Here is a 17795-nt window from a genome sequence, read left to right on the forward strand (position 1 = left end):
CATGCCTCTTTGACCACAGGGTAGGGACAGTCTACCATTTGTACTAAAGGGAGCCAGATCCGTAATCCAGACAACAGAAGAACACAAGACAAAACACTGGTGGCTCCCATAATTCTGAAATATCATTGGTCAATACAGATTCTCTTGAATTTGAGATCTTCCTTTATTTCATGTCAAACTATTTCTTACTACTTGTACAATAAAGATAAACCCAAGTTCATCGCCCACCTGTGTACCCCACCCCCACCCCAAAGAAAAGTGCATCATGTAGTTTCAACCTGTGTCTGATGGCAGAAAAGAGATCAGGCTACTTCCTGTCCCTACTCAAAACAGAGTGAATGCTTCAGTCTGCTCCAAAGTAGAAAGAGGTTAAGTTTATGAAGAAAGTCACAGAGGGGAAACAGAGGAAAACCCCTCTGGGGAGGCTCATTTCGCCACCTCCTAAAAGTTTTTTCAATCAAGTGGTTTGGGATCGGTGATTGCTCTATAGGTTGCATGAGAAATACAGCCATCTGCATTCTAAGCACACTGCTAATGTGACAGGGAGACACAGAGTACACCTCCCATCCTGTCATCCACCCACAAAACCGTATCTAGTATGGACAAGATCCAGAGGTGGTGGAATATTCTCTCCCCATACTCACAAATACACAAATACACACACAGAGGTGAGCTATGTGGGTGCTTGCTTTGGGGACAGACATTGTACCTTTTCCTTAGGTCTGGTCCTATAGACCACGGACCAAACAGGTGAGTCTGATGCTGAGTCCAATTAGAGAGTTTTAAGTCCCATGAGAAAGTTATAAGAAGAAAAGATGAAATATAATGGCAGTCTAAAACAAGATACCTTTCAACAGTTCGTATATGCATGCAATCTTAACCATGAACTGTCTTGTTTCAAGCTAGAAACACTGATCTAAAAAATAAGTCTTAATATTGTCAGCACACTCCAAAACTAAGGTAAAGATACTTAAATACATACTGCTACAGAGGTCTCCAGAACATGCAAAATGTTTTCATGGTCTTTCTTCTGCCTCAATAACTGACCCAGAACAGAGGTCATTAAAATGAGAGGTATATATAGCCTTTGAAAACTTAACAGCCTAAAGCTGCAGAGGACGTACTACCTCATGCATGTGATTTAACTCCTGCACCCACATTCCTGAGCATCAAATCTGCTTACAAATATGCACACCACTGGTCAAGGCTAAAAAAAAAAAAAAAAAAAACAAAATCAACGCAGGTGCTTGGTAGTGGAGGTGGTGGCTAGAAGGTTCTTCTCAAGTCTAGGGTTCTAAGATTTTACTTTACATTCACTGCCTTTTCATAGAAGGCAATTGGGCTTGATCTGATTCTCAAAGCTCACTCGACAAAAGTTCCCAATTATTTTAAGAGCTGTATAGGATGAGAACTATGAAAAACTCCATCACAAAACTCCTAGCTGGTCTACAGATTTGGTTAAACCAGAGGTCAAATTGTGGCTCTTGTACATAAAATGCACAGGCTCTTCTTCACAAAATGCCACAAGAGACCTTTGTCCCTGAACAGCAACACTATATCAAGCCTCTTGCCTTTGTTACAGCACATAATGATGCACGTGGGTGAAGTCTACAGAAGAGAGCAATAAAAGCAATTTTAGTATACAGTCATCAAAGTTTTCTTGGAAAAGTCATCATTACAGGGAAACCGTTCTAATTCATTTCAATCTGCAAACCAGAATAAATATAATTTGAATCTAGCTGTCAGTGATAGTTAAGCGCCCAGATATGTAAATATATAGTGACATGAACTCCTAAATAGTAAGATATAGAAGTTTGACTCTTCTAGACTCCAAATATGTGATTCATCTCATGAACAACATATCATATGGCTATGGAATGAGCTCATAAATTACAGAGTAATAGATAAAATAAGCTATAACTGCCATTTAAGCTAGACTTTGCAAGCATTTCACTGATGCTCAAAGAGCATGACCAACAACATATTGTCACCCGGCATGTTTGCGATTCACCACATGACTTACCTGCCTTCTGTATTCTTCGACTGGATTATAAACTGTCCACCCATCCACGTTAAACTTTTCTTCATTTAGAAAAGCAAATATGGGCTAGAAAAGGCAAAAGGAAAAAAAGAATTTAAAGTTCCGCGTGACGGAACTAACAGTCTACTAATACTACGTCCTCCGAGTTTTCACCCACCAGGTTTGCCTACCAAGAAATCACAATCCAAAGTGAGACTTTCAAAAAGGAGTAAGAGTGGAAAATACAGACTAGACTTAATGCTACCTTCTAGCTTGAGTAATCATTACTACTGAGACCTCAATTTTTCTATGGCTACAAACACCTTTTTTAATTTGTCCTTTTTAAAATGATGTTCCACAAAAATCAGGTTTCTAGACCAAAACACACCTATCCATTTTGAACAGTATTAGCAATTGATCAGGTAAAAGTCACTTAAAAAAAAAAAAAAAGGAAAGTCAGGAATAATTACTAAACAGACAACTGTCTCAAAAGGGAATAATGACATGTTTATCTATTTAAAAAGGGACAGGACATTAGGAAAATTCTTAATTAATGGTTCTCTGTGAATTCTGAATCAATGCCCTGATCTCTGTGAAATGACAGGACCCAGACCTCTCTTCTCTCTCTGTGCTCACCATGGAGGCAATATTGATGAATTTCACAGCTTCAAATACCATCTATACTCTAGTGACTCCTAAGTACCTATGGCTCTCCAGCCCCGACTTGGATCTGCACACTTGGCTGTCCAAGGGACCGCTCCACAACTCCAGCCTGCCTCCAGAGGAGGACTCTGAAGTTAACACATCCAAAGCCAAACCCTTGAACGCCTCCCATCCTGCTCTTCCTACAGCCTCCCCATTTCAGTAGATGGCAGCCCCATCCTTCTAGTTGAGCCCAAAACCTCAGTGTTATCCTCATCAACTCACTGCCACCACCCTGGTCTAAGCCTCAACCATCTCCCACTTGCATCATTATAATAACCTAACTGGTCCCCTACTCTCCTCTTTACCTCTAAAGTCAGAGTAATGGTGTCACAGCCTAAGTCAGCTCAAGTCATTCCCCTGCCCCAAATCCTCCTGTGGCTTTCCATCTCACTTGGAGTCAAAGCAGAAGTCTGTCCAATAGCCTACATATGGCTGTCCACCCTCTGGCCACAGCCCCTATCAGGCCTCTGCTCTCCCATTGCTCACTCCACTCCAGCCACACTGGCCTCCGGTGCTCTTCCCCCAAAGCATCAAGCACAGACCAACATCAGGGCCTTTCTATCTGCCGTCCAGCTGTCTGGAATCCTTTTCCTCCATGGCTTTCCCCTTTACTTCTTTCACATCTCTGCCCAAATGTAACCTTCAACAGTGAGACTTATTCTGACACCCTATAGAAAAACTACATGCTATTCCACCCCCCCAGAACAGCATCCCCCATTCTCCTTCCCCTATTATTTCCCCCTATTACTTATGACCACCTGACAGATTATATGTATACTTGTTTGTTTACTGTTGGACTCCCACCGTCCCCTCCCCTAGACCATGGGCTCCATAAAGACAGACACCTGTTTTGGTCACATCCTATATCCCCCGTAACTGGAACGGTATCCGGTCCATGGTAGGCAGAATACATATTTGTTGCCCCAGGGAAAATGTCAAGCCTATAGAGCCCCTGCACCTTCTCTGGAAGCGCTGGGTTTGGGCACTTTTTCCTCTGTTGTCGTCCTACAACTGTGCATGCCAGCATCCCCTCCCCCACACTACAGAGCATTTCTGGAAAAGCCTTGCTTGGCAGCAACAGTTTTATGTATTCAAAAAGCAAGAGGTTTAAGAGACTGCTCTCTGGGCGCCTGGGTGGCTCAGTTGGTTAAGAGACTGCTCTCTGGACTGTCTTCTTAAACTTTCTTTCTTTCTTTCTTTTTTTTTTTTTAAAGCACAGAGCACCCTCAGCAGGTCTCAATCCAGGCAGTGGTAGGCCCAAATGCTGTGTATTCTACAATGGGTAGCACACTGACCACATGATACTGATCTAGCTAAGCAATTCGTTGAATCCACAGCAATACTTAATTATTCCTACCACTCGGGAAACACGTGATTTCTGTTAACTTCAGTTTAACTCAAAGACGGGGGGACTTTTGATGGAAATAGTACTAAAATGTACGGTGCACTCGTTTCTCTCAACAGAATCCGTAGCACGTATCAAAGCACTGTCTTGGTGACATCTGAGTACTGGATATTACACTGATCAATTTTGCTGAATACTGTGCTGCTGATGTATGTGTAGATGCCAGGTGGTTTGAGACACAGGGCTGTCATTCCCTTTAGAAGAAGACCTATAAGCCGCTTTCTTGAAATGAGTTCCTGACCTCCACATTTGTTTTTGTTTTTGTTCATTTTGTTTGTTTGTTTTTAGTTATTTGCACCTTTCCCATGGAGCTCAAGTGAATATGGCAGCCTTTTAAAAACAAAGAATAAAATTACTAACTCAAAGAAGGCCGGATAAAGCTCTCTCTCCAGAAAAATCGTCATGTGTGTTAATGCTATTAGTGTCCTTTGACTTGCCAGCAGCATTTTCAATGTAACTATTTCTCAGTCATGAATAATAAAGCAACTCCGTTCTTGCTTCACATATTCTCTTGTATCTTATATTAAAATTACTGATAAGTTTACAAAATTATTATCAGAAGATGAAAGTTATATAGCCCAAACCAAAATTATCTCCATAATTTCTTTAATATGTTTGCTTTAAGGGAACTCTGAATACAAGTAATATAAAAAATTGTCATTAATAGGAGAGTGGGTACAACGTCCTCATGGTAGCAACATCTCAGGTGGCCTTTCTCAAGAAATCATTCTGGAAAAACACTTCACATTCTAAAGACATCCAGATGAACAGGATGAGTCAATGAACTGGCATCCTTTACCTCTAAAACATGCCTCTGAGAACTCTATGATGGAAACAACTCCCAGGTTAAGAGCTAAGAGCCAGACTTGGAGCTCAGATATTTCAGGAAAGTTTATGAATCACCCAACAGCCAGATAGTCCTGGTCATGAAATACACAGGAGCACATCTAATACTGAATTGGAGCTTAAGGTAAAAAAGACCAGGTGTTTAAACCAAAATTTTAACCATCCAAATAAATTAGCTTACAATTATAAGGAAAAAAATATATTTAATATTTTATTTATTTACTTGAGAGAGAGGGAGAGGGAGAGCCTTAAGCAGACTCTGTACTGAGCATGGAGCCCGACATGGGGCTCAATCCCACAACCCTGAGCCAAAACCAAGAATCGGATGCTTAACCGACTGCACCACCCAGGCGCCCCAAGAAAAAATATTTTTAAAAAGCATTACTTGTTAGAATGTGAATGTGAAGTTGTCGAGACTTGGCTCCACTGAGGTAAGCATTCCAAAAGAACCAATGCGGATATTTTCTAAAGTTGGATGTACCCGGACTTATTTCCCAGATTTTTTAATTTTTACCTTTTTTTTCTTTCCCCCTCTTAAAGATTCAGGTAAGAGAACGAAGGAAGAGTTTTAAAACACAAGCTCTCAACAGGGTAACATAAAGGTGGATTATTACAAAAAAACTTCCTAAGCCTTAAAGCAAGGCAACAAAACCCTTCATCTGTACCTCATTATTACAAAGTACAAAATGCATCTACAAGTGGTGACTTGTAACAAGTCTTAAGCTCCTGTCTGAAAACTGTTAAAACCTAAAGTTAACAGGTTACATGCCTTGAGATTTTTAGCTGTCATTTATTTTCTCTTACAGACAAATACATTTTTTAAGGCTTTGAGTCTTTTAGAACTTTATCAGCAGGTTGCCATTTCCAGTGATTCCTAACTCTATCCTTGGGTCACTTGGGAGCCTCTCTTTGGGAAACCGAAGTGCCACGGGGAGAGCACTTTCCTTTCTGAGGATGGATCGGGGAGTCGGGCGTGTGAGCCGGGTAATGATCAAGCTGGCTGCACGCGCCGGTCTCGCAGTGACTTGACTTCACAGCCTGGGGACCGCGCATCAGGAGTGCGTCCGTCCATCCGGGAGCCCCAGCTCTGCAGAGCCTCTGAGCCCAGAAGGGTTGTGCCCAATGGGGGCTTCAGGAGGCCCTCTACACCTTTCTTCCTGCTGGGGCCTGGTCCCTCGGGCCGGGCTCTGCCTCGGGGGTCGGGCTAGGGCAGCGGGGGGCGCTCTCCGGAGGTGCCAGTGGGTGCCTGGGCCCCACCTCGCGCCCCGGCAGAGCCAGAATTTCCGGGGAGTGAGGTGGTCGCCCTGATCCTGAAGGGCCACGTGCCATACACGACCACACTCAGGAATACAGCCCAACGCTTCTGTGTGTGTGGGCTATCTGGGGGGCTGCTTCACTTTTTCTAAAAAAACTAATTTTGAAATACTTATAGATTCACAAGAAGTTACAAAAATGTACAGCAAAGTCCCATGCACCCTTCACTCAGCCTCCCCATTGTGAGCACCTTGTATAGCTAGAGTACAGTATCAAAACCATGAAAGGACACACTTAACGTGCTTACCCTGGCTTCAAGGGAGCAGGTTCTTCCTTTATTTGGCTCTATATTAGTATTTGGGCATTTCACCAATTCAGATTCCTACTAGTCAAGAGATACCATGCATGGAGACTTAAAAAAAAAAAAAAGCAATCATGTGCATTTTTTCCAGGATTAAAAATAGCACAATGTAACATTTGAAAAATGTTAAAGGACAAAGTTGAGATGAAAATCTCTGATTTCACACTAGGGATAAAAACAGCTCTGACAAAGAGAATGTAACTTGTCATTTAAATTTTCCTACATTTATCACTGTTGTGTCTCATGGGGGAAAAATCTGAAAGGACAACAGGTTTTAGATTTCATTTAATTAGCCATTATTTTAAAATGGCACCTATGTGAAGATGCACCAACTCACTTAAAAGACCTGGATTGGATTTATTGCTATTTAATAGGCTCCATAAATGTTGAGCAACTCTAAGTTTCCTTCTTTGGGGTGGGAGAGTTGTCCGTGAATTAGAGTTTCTAGATCTCATGAAGCCCCTTCCCTCAAAGACTTGTCATGTTGCGTCTCAGAACTGGATGTTGGAGAGTCATATTTGTAAAAATTAAATATCATTCAAAAGGGAGGCAGTTACAGAAGAAAACTATTTTCATAGTACCCAGGGGAATGAACTGATAAGCTACGAAGATTTAACAGTGCTTTCAAGTGATGCTGCCACCAGGCATGGACACAAGTTTTAGGAAGAACAGACCCTTTTTAGGAAGTAAACAAACTATAACTCTGAATACCTAGCACTAAAAATCCAGGGGACTGTTCACTCACTCCTTCTTTCCTGATGGAATTTCGCAGCGTTTGAACAGGAATTTAAGTGGGCATTTTTTTCTTTCTAATTTGATTTCAGAAATTGAAGACACCTGCCTTTTTAAAAGCTTCCATCTACCATTTAAGGGTGTGGCAATGTAAAGTCACCTCATTTTCATCTTTTAGGTTACACTTAAGAAACAAGACCTCTTCATACAAGGAAAAAAAATGCTTCCATCAAAGTTGCGGGGGAGAAAGCCAAGAATTTTGAGAAAGAACCACAGGAGGTACTGAAACTTGGCAAAGTTTATAGTTCAAAGTAACATCTTTCATGTAACTGCATCAAAAGTAATTTAATCCAAAAGTCTGACAAAAGCCTCACAGGTCAAAAGTGGCTAGCACATAAATTACCATTTATACTTCCGCTGGCTTAAATAATTCTCCTAGTCCTCTTTCCACCACCCTCCCTGGGGAAAGTGGCTTCATATTTTTGGGTTGCCATCACCTTCATATATAAATGTACATATTCACTTATTCAGGAGGAGAAGACCCCGAAAGTACACTTGAAATGTCAGTTGAAACCATGTGGAAAAAGTATCTTCTTTCCTACTTGTCCAAAATCATAATCATTTAAGGTGACATTTCTCAGGGTTCATGTGCCACACCTCCTCTCACTGTAACTGTCTCTCCTGGCCATTTTGGCCACATCGATGAAAATGCCATTGATCACGTCTGGGCCCACCAAAGAAACCTCTCCCCGGGTGAGAGCTCCAGGTCTACGCAGCAACCTGCCTCATAGATGTCTATGTCTGGTTGTCCTACAGACACCTGCAACTCTGCATATCTGAACTGGAAGTCGCTGCCTCTTCTTCACTCCCCTCCTATATTCCCAGTCCCGACCGCTGGTCCCACTGTCCACCTGCTTATCCAGGCTGGGTTCTTCCCTATCATGCCATGCCCCATCATAACTACATTCACACGATCAACGGATTCTACTGATCTTCTAGATCTTCCTCAAATCCATTCTCTCCTGTCCTCTCCATTGCCCCATTTCAAGGACTCATTATCATGCCCCTGGGTGAGTAACAAACATCCCCGGAAATAAACTCCTGCCCTGCTCCATCCAGTCTGCATGCTGCAGCCCAAGCAATCTTTTTGAAATCAAAATCTAATGTCACTTTCCTGCTTCAACCCCTTGAATGGCTCCCCTCCTGTTTAGATACAAAGTGGAACCTCTTGGTGGGGCGTGGTAGGCTCCACAAGCTTTGGGGCCCAGCCTCCCCCTCCAGCACCATCTCTCACCACTACCCCCACATGTACACCATCTCACGTGTGGGTCCAGTCTGTGTCCAGCCTCTTCACATTTGCACATACTGTTCCTGCACTTGGCCATGGCCATTTCTGCCTGGCTAATGCTCCTACTCATCTTCCAGGATTCACCTCCTCTAGGAAGCTGTCCTTGACACCAAGTCCCTTGCTTCCCGCTCCCCTGATAGCCTGTGCACATGCATCTGTATTGGATGCACTTGTCTGTCCTCCCGGACAAGTGGGCATGAGCCCCAGCTCCCCACACCTAGCCATAAGGCAGGCGGGCATTGTGTAAATGCCTGGAGAGCAAAAACGGGGAGGAAAGGGATGAAAAAGAGGAGGAATGAGGACAGGCCCGCCCTAGGAGACCTTCCACTTCATAAAGCCTCAATGGTTAAAAGAACGTCACTAGTACTTGAAGGGGGATTGATGCAAGAAAAGAAATATTCAGAAATCAAAACACAAAGAAGAAATAAGTGTGTGATAAAGGTGGTGTTTCAAACGAGTGGAACAGTCAACAAATGGTATTGCAACAACAGTGGAAGAAAGATTTGGATCCATATCTTACACAGTAACCCCGAATAAATTCCAAATTGATGAAATATTTACATTTTAAAAAAGAAACTGAAGTTTCAAAGGAATATTCTAGGGATTCTTCTATGACTCTGAGTAGGGAAGACATCCCTAACAGGGAATGTAAAACCCAAAAGCTGTAAAAGAAAATGCAGGCAAGAGTTTAACCTAGCAGGCCTGGCTGCTCTCCTGAGACAGGTCTGCTTGTGAGGTCGGCCCTCAGCTGGACTCTGGGAACCTGGGTTCTCGGGAGAGTTCCCATTGCTCCCTAACTGATAAGAGGGGTTCATGGTGCCTCAACCATATAAACGTGGTTTATGCTTAACCCTAACCCCGGCTTTCCTTCTGAGAGGCAGTGATTTGGGGACATGCTAGGCAGAGGGTGCCTCATGACCAGCCTCCAATAAAAACTCTGGGTGCTGGGCTTCCCTGGTTGGTAACATTTCCCATGTGTTGTCTCAGCTTGTTGCTGTAGGAATTAAGTGTCTCCTGTGTGACTCCACTGGGAGAAAACTCTGGAAATTTGTGCCTGGTTCCCCCCACCCCCAGACTTTACCGCATGTACCTTTTCCTTTTGCAGCTCTTCCTCCATACATTTTTGCTATAACAAATCACACTTGTGAGGATGACTATATGTTACAGCTTCTGAATTCTCCTAATGAATCATTGACGGTGGGGTGGTCTTAGGGACCCCCATCACAAAAAATTGCTAAATACAAAGATTTAAAAAAAATTCCCATGTCAAAAGACATATGGGGAAAATATTTGCAACTCTTATTACGAGTGTAACTATTACATAAAGAACTCCTTACAATTGACAAAAAAAAGACCAAAATCCCAAAGGAAATATAGGCAGAAGCCACAGAGAATCACTAGAAATACAAATAGCTCAAACCAAAAGATATTTAATTTCAGTCAAATAGGATAAATACAAAATAAAACTATGAATCCACATTTTCACCTATTAGATTAGTGAAGATCAAAAAATCAGAAAGCATCCTGGATTGGTGCAGGTGGCAAAACCTGTGACCGTACGTGGCAAAGAGGAATTAAGGTGTCTAACCCCCGGACTTTCAGACAGGAAGAGCGCCCCGGACTTCCCGGGGGTGCCAATGTCACTGTAAGGGTCCTGAGATGTGGAAGGAGGCCGAAGAGTCGGAATCAGAAAAGGAGAGTGAGAATGGAATAAAGTCAGGGTAATTCGAAGGACTCGACCAGGGCTTTGGCTCTGCGGATGGAGGAAGAGGCTGTGAGCCAAGGAACGTGGGTACCTCCAGAAGCTGGAAAATGCAAGGAATGGGCTCTCCTCTAGATTCCCCGGAAGACACACAGCACCACACCCCCCCTGACTTTAGTCCAGTGAGACCCATTTTGGACTTCTGACCTCCAGAACTGTAAGATGACAGACTCGGGTTTTTCTAAGCTGCCAAGTCCGTGGTCCCGTGTTAGAGCAGCTATAGGAAATGAAGAGGGTTGGAGGGGATGTCTGGAAACAAGCACTCTGACACACTGCATGTGGGAGTGAAAGCCAATACATCTTCTTTTAGGGATATTTGGTAATAGCAGTAATTCCACTTCTAAGAACTTACCCTACAACATACACGAGCACCTACAAAATGATATATGTGCAAGGTTACCCACCGCAGTTTATGTAACAGCAAATGATAGGAAATGACCTCAGTATCCATCAAGAGAGGATTGAAGAAAGTATGGTACAGTCAACAGAGGACTGTATGGTCATAAATAGGGTGTAGAAGATGCCTAACAAGTTGCATGAATAGGCTTAAACTATCGCTGGGTGGACAGTAACAGACTGAAAACACTGGTTGTCTGTGAGGGGGGGATGGGACGGGGTGAAGGACGCTTGGAGCGACATACCTGTCTTAGTTCCAGCCAGTATAACAAGTTACCACACGCTGGGTGGCTTAAAACAATGAACATTTACTTCTCACGGTTCTGGAGGCTGTGAAGTCTAAGGGCAAGGAGCCAGCAAGGCTGGGTTCTGGTGAGACCCACTTCCTGGTTTACAGAGGGCAGCCTTCTTGCTGTACTTCACTGTGGTGGAAAGCACAAGCTCTGGCCCCTTCCTTTACCTATAAGGTCCGTGATCCCAACCTGGGGCTCCACCCTCATAACCTCATCTAAACCTAATCACCTCTCAAAAGCCCCACCTCCAAATACCATCACACTGGGGGGTTCGGGCTTCAGCATAGGATTCTGGGAGAACACAAACATTGAGTCCTTAACAGTACCTTCTATACTTCCCGAATTTTCAATTATGGACATATATTAGCTACTGTCAAACTTTTAAAGTAGTGCCTGTTGAGTAAATGCCCTTTATAAACAGAATATTCTTACTGATGACTTGGTTGCTGCTGGTTCTTCATTCATTCATTCTACTGACCTTAGTATATTAATTCAACAAACACTTACCGACGGCCTACCATGAACAAGGCATTCAGTAGAGAAAAAGATGAGTAAGACACAGGCACTGTCTTTAAGGGGTCAGAAATTCTCCAAAGGACAGTGACAAGGAGGGCACAACTGCCGATCCCGTAAAGAGGAGAGCGCAGAGAGAGCGCCTGGGACTCCAGAGAATGCTTAGGTGACTTCTAGGGAGATGAGCCTGGAAGGGTAAGATGACCTTGGACATGATCATAACAATGATGACAAAAAGGCACAATTGGTAGCCAAACTCAGCGAATATGAGGCCATCAGCAAACATGGCCAAAGTGCAGGAGGGGGTCGAAAAAAGTGGGGACAGTTGAGAGGTGAGGCCACACAGTGGGGGAGACCCAAGTCTGTATCTGCGCTGACAGAGAGGGAGGAACTGCTGATGTTTGGAGGGCGGGGGGAATGAGAGCCGAGTCCCAGGGAGAGGACGTGCAGGGGTGGACTGGGTAGGAGACAGAAAGGAAGCGGGAAAACCAGTCCAAGTACGATTCCACCACTTGAGAAAAGAAGAGACGAAAACCCCGGATTCAGTAAACATTCAGGAAAAGGGAAATCTTCCAATGGTGGCCTTGATTTTGGAGGAAGAGAAGATACCATGAGAAACTGGGAACACAGAGGGGCAGGTTTAAGGGAAAGAGAAGAGATTATTTTAAAGGAACGTTCAGGGGTCAGTTGAAGTTATGGAGCAGCTAAAGGGAAACACAAAGCATTGCATCTGGAAGTCAGGTCAGATGGGCAATGCCGGAAGACAGGAGAGGGAGAGAGACTGTTGAGGGGATGGTCTAGAGCAAGAAGGAGGGGGGAAGAGTGGACTTTTCTACAGGGAGAGGTGTCTGGTATACAGATGCTCTAACTGAGCCTTCTGCGGAAAACATCTAGAAGTGCCGGATAAAACAGAAACCTTTTTTTAAAATGCTCTACTGAGCTAGCTAGGGAGGAACAAATACTCAGAAGCTAAACACTAACCACAAATGGGAACGTAGAGAGCAAGAGGAAAGCACTGCTTTTACCTCCAGGCGCTCACAGAATGGATTCTCATGGCCTGTTGGGAGTTTAGGAGATAGAGGGCATAAAGGCCCAGGCTCACCCAAGATGCCAAGACGGGCATCAGACTGGAAACCGCCTTCAGTAGAGGTTGGCCTCCCAAGTGCTACAACCTCAGGGTAAAGACAAACAGCAAGTAACCCCCCAAGACTCGAAGGAAGTTACCTGTCCCGATTATTGGTGTTGATCGAGGGAGAAAAAAAGTCTCCACTGCTGTCCCCCACCAGGAATTCGTAGCCACAAGGCAGCTCTGAAGCAATGCGTAGCCCAAGCTCATAAAACTTGGATGGTCCGGAAAACATCAAGCAGGGAATCTAATTTGTAACTGACCCACACCGGGAGTGCCCTAAGATGCCTGGCAGAAGGAAACGTCAAACTGCCTTCGATCCTGGCCTCTGAGTAATCCCATAAAGGTCCGAGGAAGAGGGGTTCAGAAGCAAGAATCACAAAACAGCCTGGGGAACCAGGCACCTCGAGCCAGCCAGTAAGAACTCAGCAGAGCAGGCCCAGCTGAAGAGCGCCGTGGTGGATGAAGTCAAAGACACGACGTCCCGGGAGCCAGAGGGACGCTCCAGGTATCAGACTTCCGCATACTTCACATGTGTTTTACAAACATCCTCTCGTGGCTACTCAGTAGTTTAAAAAACCTGTGAAAGGAGAGGTGGCTGGAGCACTTGCAGGTTCTTGAGTCACATTCAAAAGCATAGCTCCCCTGGCGTGGGAGGGCGAGAAGTGGGGCGGGCTCTGAAGGGAGTGGCCGCCAAGCACGTGCAGGCAGGCAGAGAACACTGGGCTTCTGAAGACGGATGGCCACGCGGGGCCAGTCCTGCTGGGAGCATGGTTCCAGGAGATGGGGAGCAGGGAGAAGAGAGAGACTGAAAGAGACCAAGGGCCAAGTCCTGGAGGCGGCAGGAAGCGTGATGAGACCCTCAGTTGGCCACATTTACTGCTTGTCCAAGAAAAAAAGAGTCCTAGCCAAGGAGAAAATGGAGAACTGAGACCTGCTTCAGTCCCAAAGCCACATCTAGGCTAAAAAGCAGGTATAGGGTGTGTGTGTGTGCGTGTGTGTGTGTACACACACAGAGTACTGCTTCTCATTTCAACTGCCTTCTGAAAATGAGCTGTTTGCTTTTATCTATTCTGTGGTCAGCCTAGGAAGTAGGAGTCCACTAAATTTTAGTCTGAGATTTTTAAAATCTCTAAGCAATTTATAAAAATGTCCCCAATTCTGGACTGAAAAATGAAGGCCCAGGGAAAAGTACCCTCGTTGTTAATTGCCTATTCACAGGATCATTTACAACTCTCATTTGAGTGACTGAAAAAGATGTGCGCCCCCATCACCCGCTTTGGTAATTTTTATGCAATCATTTTTACAAGCAAGTACCACTGGACCTGAGCCAGAGTGGACACAAGGTAGAAATGACACAGCGTTCAAGTCGTATGGACAAGTGGCAAAGACTCTGAGAAGCAAAGGCAGAAGTCACAAACACCTACAAATGCAGCCGGACCCTCTCCTGAAAGGTGCGGCCGTTTCTAACACCTTGCTTCCCCCGTGCTGCCCATGGTAGGAAATACCACACCATCAGTCCGTGGAAGGCTGCTGGTCTTCCCAGAAAAGGCCCTGAAACCCAGCTGTTTCTCTCTCTCAAAAGCACAGGCAGCAGTCTTCTCTCCTGTGCCCAGTCCTACCACCCACATGAAGGTCAAGTTTACCAAAGCAAACAAAACACCAAAAGCCTTTGCAACTACACGAGTGCTGATGAGTTCAGAGTAACAAGAGGCAGAAAACACTGTGATGCCCAAGAGCTTAATCCAGAATGGCGCAGGAAAGCACAGACCACAGAGGTACACACGCCCGAATGAGCCACACTACACTGGAAGTGGGAGGCCTGCGTGGGGTCAGAAGAGGGACAGAAAAAACAAAGGGAAACCTTTTCTGAAGACGATCACTGCTGCCCCTATTTCACATTTCTAGTTAAGATGCTTTCTGGACTTAACACACTGAAATTTAAGACTTTCAACTAATCCTTTATCCAAGTACGACCAATGGTTTGTTAATAAGGATAGTAACCTTATCCACATAGCATCTTTCTTTTAAGGGACTTAGAGTGTCTCACATATTATCACAATTACTTTGTTAATATTCTGGGGGAAAAAAAGTGTGTTGGGGCAATCATCCTTCTTCTTTGCACCTGCCGGGAAAATGGCGTGCGACTGCACAGCTGACATTCAAAGGGCACTTACTGCATGCCAGGCACTTGTAAACAGTTTAGGTTTAATCCTCACAAAAACTCTAGGGGGCAGAGACGGTTATTATACCCATTACAGATGAGAACACTGGAGCACGTAAATATTATATGGCTTCCAAAGTTGCCAAGCAGGTAAGCGACTGAGCCAGCTTCAGACACGGGCCCCTGGACTGCCTTGCGTGTGCTCGTGAGCACACACCAGCAAGGCTGCGTAAACAAGTCCTCTCTCTGGCTCTCCCTCATCCGTGGCTGCCACGAGCCTGGCAACTGCGTCCCGGGCTCCACTCCTTCCAGCTCTCCACCTCCGTATGTGAGGCTCCACTCCAGGAGTTTTGTCAAAACGCAAGCCCTTCTCTTAAACAAAATTCAGGAAAGTCCATGCATGCCTATAGCTGTAAAGACAGATGTAAGTGACTTATGCCTAAATTAACTCAAAACCCATTTTATTCTATATATTCTACCTTTATCTAAAAGATTGTTTTTCAAGCTTTCTAGATCATGATTAACAGAAAACCATACACTTTGCACCATGACCACCTCCCTGTACATACACGTACACACACACACACACACCTGAAGCAAATGTTTGACAAAACCATACGTACCCATGGTACGTATTACGTATTATGCTCTTACTATTTTCTCTTCTAGTCCATTTAAAAATGCTGGTTGCAACCTAGTAAATGGATTTCATGACTCAATAATACATTGGGATTAACAGTTAAACACTCATCTAAAATTTATATTCTCTCTGGTTATCCCACTTGGGTGAAAAATGAGCAAACAATAAAGGAAATCAATGAAAGAAGAACTCTGGCATTGAACGAACCACCCCAACAATTAATTACTCTCTTCAATAGCACTATCAGGCTCTATTCAGATTTACACAATTTTTGTTCTTGCCTTTAAAAACTTACGTCAGAAGCATTGTTACATTTCTTTTTTTCAAGTTTTTTTTTTTTTTTTTTTGAGGCGGGAGTTGAGGCAGAGGGAAAGGGAAAGAGAATCTCAAGTAGACTCCCTGCTGAGTGCAGAGCCCAATGCAAGGCTCAGTCCCAGGACCCTGACATCAGGACGTGAGCCAAAACCAAGAGTCAGATGCTTAACCCACTGATGAGTCACCCAGGCGCCCCAGCGTTGTCAATGTTTCTTATAAAAATGTATCATTTACCTAGTAGTAGCGTTGTCACAAGGTAGTTTGCAAAATTGGTACAAGTTCTAGTGTTTGTAAGGCAAAACAAAAATAAAGCAAGAAAATAAACACTTTGGCTGAAGTAGAAAATGTTATGGGAACAATGTCCAAGTCTGACTGGACCGACATAATACGGAAACAATCAAATTAACAGGTTGGGGTCGACTATGTGTGGCTAAACTGCTCAAGTTCAATTCAAAGTTTAAGTCCCAACTTGAACACACTGAGGGGTGAAAATGCTAATGGGGAAGGAGGCCAGAGAGAGCCAAAGCGGTGGTCTGAGAGCAAAAAGCCCACTTGTACACCGTTCACCCTGTGGCTGGATTTGGAACCCAGCTCTCCTGGCCTTCAGACAGCATTTCATGGATACAACAGCATGCTTACTTCTGACCTCAAGTGCTTACAATAAAAAAAAAAAAAAAAATCACTGAGATAATCTGCAGCTGGTTTAACAGTTTCAATAATATTAACAAAGTGATATTTTTCAAGCAGGGCCCTTTGTATTGTTCAATGCAATCAGGCTTAGATTAGGCTTCCAGGAAATCCCTTCCTGGCACACTCTCGCATTCCCCACCGTGGCAGCTTGAAAACTTTTCTTTCCCTCCTGTCTCAGAGGAATAATTGTTCCTTCGCCTTTCCAACACTGCCCTACAAACTGGCTTTCGCCCCATCCCCCTCTGTCTTCCCCAGGATCCTGCTTCAGAAAGATCCCTTCTCTCTCTTGCTTCCTCTCCCCTCTCACAAATACATTCATTCACCTTTCTCAGCTTCCAAGCGAAACACAGGTTTTGTTTGGACTTCTTTATTATACATCAGGGTTACTTAAGTAACTTAACGACCTTAAGCAGCCTGGGATCGATGGGCTTCAGAGGGGCTGAAACCCTAACATTTTATGTGAGGTTTTGTACATAAGTGCATTCTTCAGGGGATGAGAAACTGTAATTTTTATCATATTTATCAAAGGAATCCATAGCTCCAAACAGATTAAGAACCACAATTTCAAATCTACATCTCTAGACCCTATTCTGAGGAGCAAACCTGAAATCGCTGCTGTCAATTGTCAGAAAGCCACAACAATGCTAACAGCCACACAAATAAAACAGAACTCCCCACTCCTCCCTCCTTGCCCTGTCCTCCACCTGTCTCCTCAAACAAAATCCTCTTCTGACCTCCCTGCTCTGTCAACGGCACCCCATCCTCCTCAGCACTCAAGCCGCAAACCCCAGAGGGAAGGATGGTTCGGCCGCCCTCACTGCCGTCTCTCACCAAACTGCTGCCCAAGCTTGTCGTCCTCCACCCCGCCCTGGCCGCCTGCACCGCCGGGCCCTCGGTCAGGCACTGCGGGCCTCTCCCCTGGCCTCTGGCTCCCCTTCCCAGGCTCTGTGACCTCTCTGCTCCTGTCTAGTCTTCGTGACCTTGTATTCAGTTCTTTCACTTATTTCAAAACCTTCCGTAGGCCTCCACCACTTCCCCAGGTATTAGCTCCTTCCCTGGCAACGCCATCCATCACGTGAGCCCAGAGCTCCTCCTGCCCACGCTCCGACCAAACAGCGCCTGGCTACCCTCATCAACACTTCGCACTGCTTCCAGCTTTCCTTCTGCTGTGTGGAGGGTCAGGGTCTTGCCTCTGACCGAAACCCCACTTCCTCCCACGGAAATG

General features: G+C 44.6%; 1 protein-coding gene across 3 annotated transcripts in view; it reads right to left on the reverse strand.

Moving 5' to 3' along the window:
* Positions 1–17795, reverse strand: part of MTM1 (myotubularin 1) — a 96364-nt gene that overhangs the window by 30572 nt on the left and 47997 nt on the right. For all 3 annotated transcript variants that reach the window (XM_027608331.1, XM_027608332.1, XM_027608330.1), the window contains one exon: positions 2024–2107. In XM_027608331.1, the coding sequence (XP_027464132.1) occupies positions 2024–2107 (84 nt within the window). The remainder of the gene's footprint in view (positions 1–2023; positions 2108–17795) is intronic.

Source organism: Zalophus californianus, chromosome X (assembly GCF_009762305.2).
Source record: "Zalophus californianus isolate mZalCal1 chromosome X, mZalCal1.pri.v2, whole genome shotgun sequence".
NCBI classification, from domain to species: Eukaryota; Metazoa; Chordata; class Mammalia; order Carnivora; family Otariidae; genus Zalophus; species Zalophus californianus.